This window comes from Trachemys scripta, chromosome 10 (assembly GCF_013100865.1).
Source record: "Trachemys scripta elegans isolate TJP31775 chromosome 10, CAS_Tse_1.0, whole genome shotgun sequence".
In the NCBI taxonomy this organism is placed as follows: domain Eukaryota; kingdom Metazoa; phylum Chordata; order Testudines; family Emydidae; genus Trachemys; species Trachemys scripta.
The window spans coordinates 85,300,262-85,312,409 of NC_048307.1; the positions used below are offsets into that span (position 1 = coordinate 85,300,262).

A 12,148-nucleotide genomic window follows, 5' to 3' on the forward strand; every position below is an offset into this window, starting at 1 on the left:
GTATCTCATCCAGTGTACTAACTGCCCTATAGCAACTCTGTGGGTGTAACCAGTTGATCGCTATGCTCAGACTCGCAAAGAAAAAGGTAAAAGACAAAAACCCAGTATCACCCCTGGGCAAACACTTCTCACAAAGCGATCACTCTGTATCTGACCTCTGTCCTCGTCCTCAAAGGAAACCTGCACAACAACTTCAAAAGATGAGCTTGGAAGCTTAAATTCATAACTCTCTGCTAGACTCTAAAAAGAAAAGACACTGAATTTATAGCTTCTTACAACAATCTGTAGCCTGCTAACCCCCCTTGTTTGTCCTGTGACTGCACAGGTATTAACAGGCCACGTCATCTTGAATGATCTCTTAGATTATATATTTAGCTACTAAACAATCTCTTCCACCTTGTATTTAGCTGTGGCACTCTGGATAAGTTTCCCACGCCTAAAGAAGAGTTCTGTGTAACTCAAGCTTGTCTCTCTCACCGATTTAAAAAAAATATATATATATTACCTCAACCACCCTGTCTCTGTCAACCTTTTCCTATCCGTTCTTCTGAGCTGCCCTGGGTGGCTGGGAAAGAGAAGCTGTGCTGGTTATGCAATAGGTCCCAGAGCCAATCTGCCAGTATAAGGCAGGTTAGCTCAAGGCATCCAGTGTATGGATACAGGTGAAGGGTCTGGAAAGAATAGCCAGTGTCCTGGTATTTTTTTTTTTTTTTTTTAATTCTGTAGCTTCTAGGCACTTTCAAAGTTCAAAGGCAGTATTATTCCCATAGAGAGAATTGACTTGGTGCAGGGCATGCAGCAAGCTGGTAGCAGTCAAGAATAGAATCCAGGTCTCCTCAGTCTTGGTCCTGTGCTCGTTCACTGCCTGTTGAATGCTGCAGCATGTATGCTGGGCAGCTGGGGCCTGTCTACAAATTCTGAATGGCAGGTACCATTGGTTGCTTATAGTCAAGGCCCTGGGAGTTTCCAGCAGGCTGGGTCTTAATCCTGTGGCAAGGACCCTGCATTCTTTGGCATTTTTGTGGAGTGGCAGCATAAAATAAATGTTAAAAGGTAAATTTGTATTTAATTCAGTATGAAGGCGACTAACCTGATCAAGTCACTTGCCCCAGAGTTATTTATTTTGGTGTTAAATTTAGTTTTTCCTCATTGTCTCCATGCTTTTCTGCTCTGCCAGGGCCAACAAGCTGCATTGTGGAAGTCATGAGGCGGAAGCTGGAGGTTTTAGCAGCTGCATAGGAAGCTGATGAGGATTTTGGTTCCTGAGGGAGGCACTCTGGAAAGTGAGACAAGCCCTTTGAGTGTTTCTGTGGTGAAGTGGTTTAAATACCAGCATTGTTCATTATCTTCTTTAGATTTCAGTTACCAATCAATAGCGGTGAGTGAGGCAGTTCAGACAACAGCTTAGAAACAGAACAGTAAAAATAAAACGAAGGGCTTGTCTACACTGGGTGGGGGGGAGCTTTATAGTGGATCAAATCAAGTTAATATGGTTTGAAAACACTTGAATACATGCAACGCCATCCCATCACTGTTCACTAATTACACATTTATCGCAAACCCTGAGTTCTTGCAAAGTGGACAACATTTGCTTCGAATCAAATTAGTTCAGCTGTTGTTTGTGTGGATGCAGTTGTTGCGCACTACTTTTGACATGCTGCCAGTGGCTTTGCAGGTTGACCGTTACTAACCTATCAGTTTACCTCTGTGCCCTCCCTGCTCTGGGGTCAAGTCTCCAGGACTGTACTGCCTCCTTTCAGAAGCTGACACAGAACCAGATTTTGCCCATTTGCTCCTGGACTCCAGTGTATCATTTTTTTGCAGTGTGACCATCATAGCACTCCAGAAGCCCCACAATATGCCCGCTTGGAGCTGGGCTGAGACCCTGGATCTCCTCGCCATCTGGGGAGAAGCGGCAGTTCAGGAAGCTCTTGTGGCTAGGATAAAGACCTTTTTGTGTACGTTGCAAAGTAGATGTCTGCAAGGGGTCATGACCAGGATGCCAAGCAGTGCCAGATAAAGAGCAAGCAGCTCAGGAGAAAGTACATGACAGCATGGGACAAAAGGAGGCAATATGGCAGGGGATGTGACCTGTGCATTTTTTGATGAACTAGATAGGATTCTACACGACTCTAGTCCATCCTGTACAGACGCCATTTGGGACCTGCTGCCCGCACCCCACTCCACCCCCGATAAGACTGACCAGACGCATCAGAGGATGAGCAGGAGGACGCCAGAGAGGAGTTGTCTCGTGAGAGCCAGGATCTTTTTGGGACTCAGGACCCTCATGGCAGCTAGCTGCTGTCCCACCCTCCTGCAATGGGCCACGATTCCTGCCCTGCATTGGCTGAATCCAAGGCCCAGACAGAAACCCATTTGGGACTGAAAAGGCACATTCCCTGCTTCAGCATGTAATTCTGCAATCTAGTATTGTGCCACATTGCTGTCCGCAGCCATTGTAGGCAGATGTGAGCTGGGATCCCTTCCGAGTATCCAGCCCCTGCCTCCCTTGGCTCATGCTGCCCAATGCCCCCTTGCCCTCCAAAGTGTTTCCCAAAATGGTGGCTGCTCCACCAGGCAATCGGCCTCTGTGATGTGCTAACGCCATGACTATTGGCCATTTTCAGGCCCATGGCATGGAGGCCACTTGCCCATCTGCTTGTCTTCCTTTCCTCTTCCCTTATCTACCTTGACTACTGAATCCATCTCCCTCCTTCTGCCCTCAATGTAGCCACTAGATTGGTGAAGCCACAGTCTCTACACCGCCTTCCCTCCCTCAACAGATCTGAATAACGCAAGCATTCATTTCTGCAGAAATCAAGTTTACTGAGACAGTTGTTACAGAAAAAGAAGTTTGGTGAGTGCTTATAGTTTACATGACATATAAATAAGAACATATGAAAGGTTACATTGAGTCAGACCAATGCTCCATCTGGGCCATTAACCTGTCTCTAACAGTGTCCAGTGCTAGATGCTTCACAGGGAATGAACAGAAAGGGCAATTTTGAGTGATCCATCCCTTGTTATCCAGTCCCATCTTCTGGAAGTTGGAAGTTTAGGCACACCCAGAGCATAGGCTAGCATCCCTGACCATCCTGGTTAATAGCCACTGATGAACCTGTTCTCCATTAACTTATCTAATGCTTTTTTGAACCACAGGTTGACTGTCCATCGTGTGAAGAAATACTTCCTTTTGTTTGTGTAATCTGCTGCCTACTAACTTAATTGGGTGACCCCTGGTTCTTGTTACGTAAAGGGGTAAATAAATAAAACTTCCTTATTCACTTTCTCCACACCAGTCATGATTTTATAGACCTCTATCATATTCCCCTTCAGTTATCTCTTGTCTAAGATGAACAGTCCTGGTATTTTTAATCTCTCTTTATATGGATGCTGTTCCATACCACTAATAATAATTTGTTGCCCTTTTCTGTACTAATATCTTTTTAGAAATGGGGCTACCAGAAGTGCACGCAGTATTCAAGATGAGGGCGTACCATGGATTTATATAGTAGCACTAATATTTTCTGTTTTATTATCTATCCTTTTCCTAATGGTTCCTAACATTCTGTTCGCTTTTTTGACTGTTGCTCTACATTGAGTGGATGTTTTCAGGGAACTATCCACAATGACTCCAAGATCTTTTTTAAGCAGTAACAACTAATTTTGTATGTATAGTTGGGGTTATGTTTTCAAATGTGCATTACTTTGCATTTATCAATGCATATTATTGTTGGATTTCATCTGCCACTTTCTTGCCCGGTCATCAGATTTAGTGAAATCCCTTTGCAACTCTTCACAGTCTGCATTGGACTTAAGTATCTCGAGTAATTTTCTATCACCTGCAAGTTTTGCCAACTCACAGTTTACCCCTTTTTCCAGATCATGTATGAATATGTTGAACAGCATTGGTCCCAGTACAGCTCCTTGGGGTACCCTCTCTCCATTGTGAAAACTGACCTTCTATTCCTACCCTTTATTTCCTATCTTACTGATCCATGAGAAGACCTTCCCCCTCATTGCATGACTGCTTACTTTGCTGAAGAGCCCTTGATGTGGTACCTTGTCAAAGGCTTTCTGAAAGGCCAAGTACACTAGATCTAATGGATCACCCTTGCCCACATTCTTGTTGACTCCCTCAGAGAATTCTAATAGATGGCTGAGGCATTATTTCCCTTTTTCAAAAGCCTGTTGACACTTTCCCAATGTATTGTATTTATCTATGTGTTTGATAATTCTGTTCTTTACTGTAGCTTCAACCAATTTGCCTGGTACTGAAGTTAGGCTTACCAGTCTGTAATTGTCAGGATTGCCTCTGGAGCTGTTTTAAAAATAGCTGTTACAATAGCTATCTTGTACAGAGGCTGATTTAAGTGTTGTGTTGTATACTGTAGTTCTGCAACTGCCTTTACCAGGCATGCAAGCTGCTCCCTGCTGAGAACAAATGCCCCGTAATATGCATTCTAACTGATGATCATTGTATGGCTCTATTTATTATTCTCTGTCTGCTGGGGAGATATAGCAGAACTTAAGACTGAGAAATTGTTCAATTTAGTTTTGCATGTTGTCGGGAATAGATGCTTGCCCATGCCCCAGGTATAGCTTTCAAGCTCCTTCCACTCCTGCAGCATTTCTGGGGGAACCATCCTAGTGAATAACTTCACAGCATATCTCAATGGTCTGTTCTTTACCTTTTTTAATATGAGCATTCTCTGTCTCCTAGTCAGGCATTCTCTGCCTCTGCCCCAGTGTAACAGCCTAGAGAATCAGGACAGCCTAATGGGGGTGTAGGGAGGATTACTAGCCAGCTTGCCCCTGAAGCCTCCCATAACCCCCCCTTTTAACCTTACCAACATCACAGAAGTGCCTCCAGCACACAAACAAAACAGCAAAACCAAAGTGGGAACATAATTCTAAAAAGGGTAACCCTCCCTAGCCTGAAGTTCTTTTGCCACGGCTAGTCATCCCAGGCCTGCAGAACGTCCTTGCCCACCAATCCACACTGGTTTCGCAGGCCCATAGACTGTGCTGAGAACCATGTAACTCATTCAGGAACTGGTCCTCTAGTTCACACAGGTCAGCAGCGTCCTCATCCTGCTCCCCCCACTCCAGTGTGTTCTCCTGCTGCTGCCATAGAATATTCTCCTGCTTGTTGGGGTGATTGGCAAAGTGAAATGCCAATTTCATCTGACTTTAGTGCTATAATGCAGCCCGGGCAGGCTCTGAATATTCACAGTTGTCACCATAGCAGAATGGAGCATTGTTGAGTTCATGCTGACTGACAGCAATTTGAAAACAGCACAAGACTGTCGGGAAAGGAAGGATGGAGTGGAGAATGCAGAAATGTAGAATTAAAAAAAAAAAAAAATAGAACCTACCTGGCTTCCCACAATTCACAGCAAAAACAATCCCAGGATGCATGCTGCTCAGCAGCAAAACAAAGGACCTCTCCACAACACTACACCCTGAGTTTGCAGCAAACTGCTGCAGTGTTCACAGAATGTGAATTGAAAATGGAACAAGTGTTCCATGCGCATCCTGTTGGTGCGACTTGCATACTGTGAGTTACCTGATGCATGTCAAACAGCTTTGGATTAAACCAGAGACACACCCTAAGATTCTGGAGCGCAATTCTGGACCAGTGGCAGCTTCTCATTCTGTGGCTGCTGAATTGCAGAGTACATGGTGCCCTGTTTGTAGTGCTTTCCTCCACAGACTCATTGCTGCTCTATGAAGTTGAATTGGCTTTATTTCTTTTAAAAGTCTCTTTGCTGGGGACTGGGAATAGGATATGGAGCTTTTCACCTCTACATTACTGATGTGATGGAGTGCAATCCACTAGTGAGTGAAAGTCATCAGTGGTATCTCCTTTTGTGAAGTGAGTTGGTTGGCCTCAGGCCAGTTCCTCATAGCCGGCTGTTGAGTGGGGTATGGAGACTGAATGTCACTGTCACCTCTAGAGCTGATTTACAGGGTCAAGGCTGAGAAACACTCTCCAATTTGAGTGCATGTGGATGAGAATCTTGTCTTGCTTCTACCTATGCTGAACTTACCCAGGAATAAACAGAGCAAATCAGTCTCAGGGCACTCCAGACAGCAAGGGAAATACAGAAATGTCCGTGAGCCCTTGGATAAAATTAATTGTGGGGGCAAGTCAGAGGTATTTCCATAAACCTAACCAGCAGCATGATGTGGACACAAGGATGAGATGGTGTTTATGCCAGCTGAATTAGAGCACTTGTGGAAGGGCAAGGTTGTGTGTAGCTCTTACGGCTCTGATGAAAAGGAAGTATAAAAGAGAGACTCTGAGAAATGAAAACCTGGAAGTCTGACCAGCTGGGCTCTGTTCCCCAAGCTATGGATCCAGTCAGCTTCTTTCTCTCTTCAGTTTCTGCTGGCCTGTTCCTTCCTACACGCTCTGAGGAGCTACCTGCAATATTCCCTATGCCTCACCGTGCAGACTTCTCAGGCAGATTATGGAAATAACAAAACTGTACCATGAAAGCTGAGCCCTTTTATGCACCATTTGTTTTCAGTCCCCCTCTCCCCAGCTACATAACTCATGTGAGACAGCTTTGCCTCCTCTGTGGCCAGGAACCTGGCCTGGCTCACGCCCAAAGGGATCCTTGCGGGGCCCAGCTGTGCTTGAGGGGCCATGCCTGGCCTGTATCTGGGAATGCCTTGTGGGGCGAGGTCTGGGGGCACCTGCTTATTCTGTTCAGTTGTAAATTTGACTTTCCTTTTTAATTCATAAAGCTCTCTGCTTAGCACAAATTCTGGAGGGGACATGCTGAGGCTACAGTGTCTTTTACTCTGAATCTTCTGTTCCTGTGAGGGGAGAACAGTCTTAGGCACTTCACTTCTCCCCAATAAATTCCGAGTGGCTTGGCCTATATTGTGCTGCTGCGTTCTGTTCTGTGGTTTTGTGCTTTACTGACTCTGAGAATGTCCGGGTCACTTCTGCAGAAGAGCCCTATCTCTTTCCCCAGCTATCTCTAGTAGGACCAGTCCATGCACAACTCAGAGAGTTTCTCTAGGCAAAGTGAGGTAGGAGGGCAGGGAGTGCCTCCTGTGTATAAGAACGGGGCTAAAGAAGTGTGAGAGCATTGCAGGGTATCCGGAAGGGAGACTGTTAGTGGGCATAAGTCCAAGGGAGGTGAAGAGCAGGTGTAAAGAGAGGTTTGGAGGACTCTGTCAATGCTGCAGGTGTAAGGAGTGTCAGGAGACGTGGCAAGTGGGAACGGGTGTCTGGGGGTCAGGCAGATGGATAAGTGTGAGGGGTCTGTCAGGCAGGGATAGCTGTAAGTATGCAAAGTCTCAGGGCTCCTTAGAAGCAGGCTATTAACTGAGATGATCTGTTTTTATTTCCTCAGAGCTCTTGTCTATGCCAGCCGTAAAACGATTTTCTGTGTCGTTTGCAAAGCATCCGACTAATGGTACGTTTGCTTCCTTGATTTGACGTTTTCTCACGCTTCTAACCTCATCCTCACGTTCTGTTCTCTCTGCACGTCGTTCTGTGTTCCCCTCCCTTCAGCCTTCTCATGTTCCTCTGCGCGTCTATGTATCTGGTGTCCAACTGTTCCACCGTTCTCCCTGTTGTCTCATTGTGACTAACCTGCTCACTTTGTGTTATTGTCTATGAGGGGCCCAGGCCTGGGCAGGCTGTTAGAAGCCTGGCAGCCTGTTTATCCCAGAGGTGTTTGCACCTCGACTGACCAACTGAATGTGAGCAAATGAGAATTGGATCCTTTAGCAGCCTCAAATTCCGTGCTGGCGTCAGCATCTTCCCCATGCTCACTCTCTCCATCTCACTGATGGTGTGAGAGGCATAACTGTGCAAATCCTGCAGCACAATCTGCCTTGACAGTCTGCATCCTGAGAGCAGCAATAACTGGCTCCCTAGACTGCTGTGTGTGGCAGTGGAGGAAGAGCAAGGGCAGCTCTGGGGTTAGATGGCGTTAATAAGTGAGGCAAAGGCTGCCTCCACCTGGTGGCCATGGAAAATGCAATCTACTGAGGTGAGAGTAAGGGGATAAAACAGCTGGGATCCCTAGCATATCCTCTAGCCAAGCTGCCCTCCAGCACAGTGGCCTTGGTAGCTCCGATTCTCTCCTGGTCTCCCACCTGCACGGTCGCTTGTAATGCTGGTCCCTCTCATGTTTCCCCCCCACCCCCATCTCTCTTCATCCCCCACCCAACATGATGGTGTTGGTAGGGCTGGTTTCACATGCACCCTATCCCAAGCATGGTGTCATTGGAGAATTCACTTTTAATCACATACAAACAAATATGGTCCTGAAGGAAGGTCGTGGAATGTTCACTGACATTCAGAGGGGCAGTGCCTTGCTCCTTTGCTGTGGGAAATCTTCCCCACTGAACCCATGAAATTAAGAGACTGGACTCCATATTTGTTCCCCTCTTCATAGCCAGGAGGGAGGGCAGCTGCAGTGCAGTCTGCTTTGCTCTCCCCACCCTAACAGCAAGGAACAGTGGGAGAGTGGCCCTGCTCCTTGTGTGCTCCAACTCCCCTCCTCTGTGTCGCTCCCAACCTGATGCTGATTCTGTGCATCTGCAGATGTTATGAAGACAATTGGTTCTTCTGGTCTAACTGTCAAATGGCTCACAAGTATTTGCTCTCTAAGCCTTGAACAGAAATGTTCAGAAAAAGTTTGTTTTACAGCTAACATTCCTCATAGATAGGGAGTGGCTGGGACTGGAGCAGATTATTAGGAGTTATTAGGGTTAGACTGTCTCCACTCAACCTGAATGCTGATGCTCAGAAAACACTCTGTGATCTGGAAGATGAGTCTAAGATCAGAAAAGAACCGTCATAAAGCACAAAGCTGCGGTCTGGCTAGTTTCTGAAGGGTGTGTCTGCGCAGCCAGAGCTCTGCATGGGTTAGCCTGCCTGTGCTGGCTGGATTTGTGCCGGCTCAGGTTAGCCGGGAAGACAGGGCAGCGTGGGCTTCAGCATGGATAGTTCAAGCCTGACACAGACCCTGGGTAATGCTCAGCTCACTAGTGCCCTCTGAACACTGCGCTGTGCTGTCTTCGCTGCTGTTGTTACCCACGCTAGTGGGATTCATGCTATCTCAGGTAGCTTAGCCTGTGTACAGCTTCTGGTGCGTAGAAATACTGAGTCTCCAAGCAGGTCAGACCATGGGAGAAATTGCCAGGTGGACTGTGCAAAGGGAGCTGCTGCATGGCTCATTCCACTATTTTTCTGGAAATAGTTTGGTAAGCATGTGTCACTCTGACGTGCAGGCCAAGCTCTTCCTTTGTGGAGCAGCCTTCGAAAGGCCACCCCCCCCCCCATTGTAACAGCAGCCTCATGCCCATAGAGAGATTATAGAGGGAAATAGGGCACCCGCAGTGTGTGTTGGGGAAACAAAATGCACAGAGCATAGGGCTCTTTAATCCATCAGACAGAATTCCATCAGACAGAAACAACATGAGACCCAGTGGCTGGGAGCTGGAGCCAGACAGATTTGTAGAAAACATTCTACAAATACATTAGAAGCAAGAGGAAGACCAAGGACTGAGTAGGCCCATTATTCAATGAGGGGGGAAAGACAATAACAAAATGTGGAAATGGCAGAGGTGCTTAATGACTTCTTTGTTTCGGTTTTCACCAAGAAGGTTGGTGGCAGTGGGATGTCTAAAATAGTGAATGCCAGTGAAAATGAGGTGGGATCAGAGTCTAAAATAGGGAAAGGACAAGTCAAAAATTACTTAGACAAGTTAGATGTCTTCAAATCACCAAGGCCTGATGAAATGCATCCTAGAATACTCGAGCTGACTGAGGAGATATCTGAGCCATTAGCAATTATCTTTGAAAAGTCAGGGAAGATGGGGAAACATTCCAGAAGACTGGAAAAGGGCAAATATAGTGCCCATCTATAAAAAGAGAAGTAAGGGCAACCCAGGGAATTACTGACTAGTCAGCTTAATTTCTATACCTGGAAAGATAATGGAGCAAATAATTAAGCAATAAATTTGCAAACACCTAGAAGATAACGAGGTGATGACAAATCCATGCTGACTGTTATTTAAGAACAAATAGTGTCAAACCAACCTGATAGCTTTCTTGTGGATGGGGGGAAGCAGTACATGTGGTATATCTTGACTTTAGTAAGGCTTTTGATACTGTCTTGCATAACCTTCTCATAAACAAACTAGGGAAATACAACCTAGATGGTGCTACTATAAGGTGGGTGCATAACTGGTTGGAAAATAGTTCCCAGAGAGTAGTTATCAGTGGTTCACAGTCATGCTGGAAGGGCATAACGAGTGGGGTCCTGCAGGGATTGGTTCTGGATCCGGTTCTGTTCATAGAATATCAGGGTTGGAAGGGACCTCAGGAGGTCATCTAGTCCAACCCTCTGCTCAAAGCAGGACCAATCCTCAACTAAATCATCCCAGCCAGGGCTCTGTCAAGCCTGACTGTAAAAACCTCTAAGGAAGGAGATTCTACCACCTCCCTAGGTAACCCATTCCAGTGCTTCACCACCCTCCTAGTGAACATTTTTCTCCTAATATCCAACCTAAACCTCCCCCACTGCAACTTGAGACCATTACTCCTTGTTCTGTCATCTGGTACCACTGAGAACAGTCTAGATCCATCCTCTTTGGAACCCCCTTTCAGGTAGTTGAAAGCAGCTATCAAATCCCCCCTCATTCTTCTCTTCTGCAGATTAAATAATCCCAGTTCCCTCAGCCTCTCCTCATAAATCATGTGCTCCAGCCCCCTAATCATTTTTGTCACCCTCCGCTGGATTCTGTCCAATTTTTCCACATCCTTCTTGTAGTGTGGGATCCAAAACTGGACACAGTACTCCAGATGAGGCCTCACCAATGTCAAATAGAGGGGAACGATCACGTCCCTCGATCTACTGGCAATGCTCCTACTTATACAGTCCAAAATGCCGTTAGCCTTCTTGGCAACAAGGGCACACTGTTGGCTTATATCCAGCTTCTTGTCCACTGTAACCCCTAGGTCCTTTTCTGCAGAACTGCTGCCTAGCCATTCGGTCCCTAGTCTGTAGCAGTGCATGGGATTCTTCCATCCTAAGTGCAGTACTCTGCACTTGTCCTTGTTGAACCTTTTGTTCATTATCTTTATCAATGATTTAGATAATAGCATAGAGAGTACACTATAAAGTTTGTGGATGATACCAAGCTGGGAGGGGTTGCAAGTGCTTTGGAAGATAGGATTAAAATTCAGAATGATCTGGACAAACTGGCGAAAGGGTCTGAAGTAAATAGGATGAAATTCAATGAGGACAGCGGTTGAACTAGATGACCTCCTGAGGTCTCTTCCAACCTGATATTCAATTATATGATTCTGTGACTAATGCAAAGTACTCCACTTTTGAAAGAACAATCAGTTGCACGTGTACAGAATGGGAAATGACTGCGTAGGAAGGAGTACTGCGGAAGAGGATCTGGGGGTCATATGAGTCAACAGTGTAATGCTGTTGCAAAAAAAGCAAACATCATTCTGGGGTGTATTAGCCGGAGTGTTGTAAGCAAGACACAAGAAGTAATTCTTCCGCTCTACTCCGTGGTAATTAGGCCTCAACTGGAGTGTCCAGTTCTGGGCACCTAATTTCAGGAAAGATGTGGACAAATTGGAGAAAGTCCAGAGAAGAGCAACAAAAATTATTAAAGGTCTAGAAAACATGACCTATGAGGGAAGATTGAAAAAATTGGTTTTGTTCAGTCTGGAGAAGAGAAGACTGAGAGGGGACATAACAGTTTTCAAGTACATAAAAGATTGTTACAAGGAGGAAGGAGGAAAATTGTTCTTCTTAACCTCTGAGGACAGGACAAGAAGCAATGGGCTTAAATTGCAGCAAGGGAGGGTTAGGTTGGACGTTAGGAAAAACTTCCTAACTGCCAGAGCGGTTAAGCACTGGAATAAATTGCCTAGGGAGGTGTTGGAATCTCCATCATCAGAGCAGGTTGAACAAACACCTGTCAGGGAGGGTCTAGATAATACTCAGTCCTGCCTTGAGTGCAGGGGACTGGACTAGATGACCTCTCAAGGTCGTTCCAGTTCTATCATTCTATGAAATGTAGACTAGGAATCAGGTGCACGTTTTTAATAGTGAGGGTAATTAACCACTGGAACAACTTACCTAGGGAC

General features: G+C 45.9%; 1 protein-coding gene across 7 annotated transcripts in view; it reads left to right on the forward strand.

The window, feature by feature from the left end:
• The window catches only part of PPIP5K1 (diphosphoinositol pentakisphosphate kinase 1), a 124,680-nt gene that overhangs the window by 83,646 nt on the left and 28,886 nt on the right, over positions 1–12,148 (forward strand). For 5 of the 7 annotated variants that reach the window (XM_034783112.1, XM_034783115.1, XM_034783114.1 and 2 more), the window contains one exon: positions 7,374–7,436. The exons of the other annotated variants lie outside the window; for them this stretch is intronic. In XM_034783112.1, the coding sequence (XP_034639003.1) occupies positions 7,374–7,436 (63 nt within the window). The remainder of the gene's footprint in view (positions 1–7,373; positions 7,437–12,148) is intronic. 7 annotated transcript variants of the gene reach the window in all.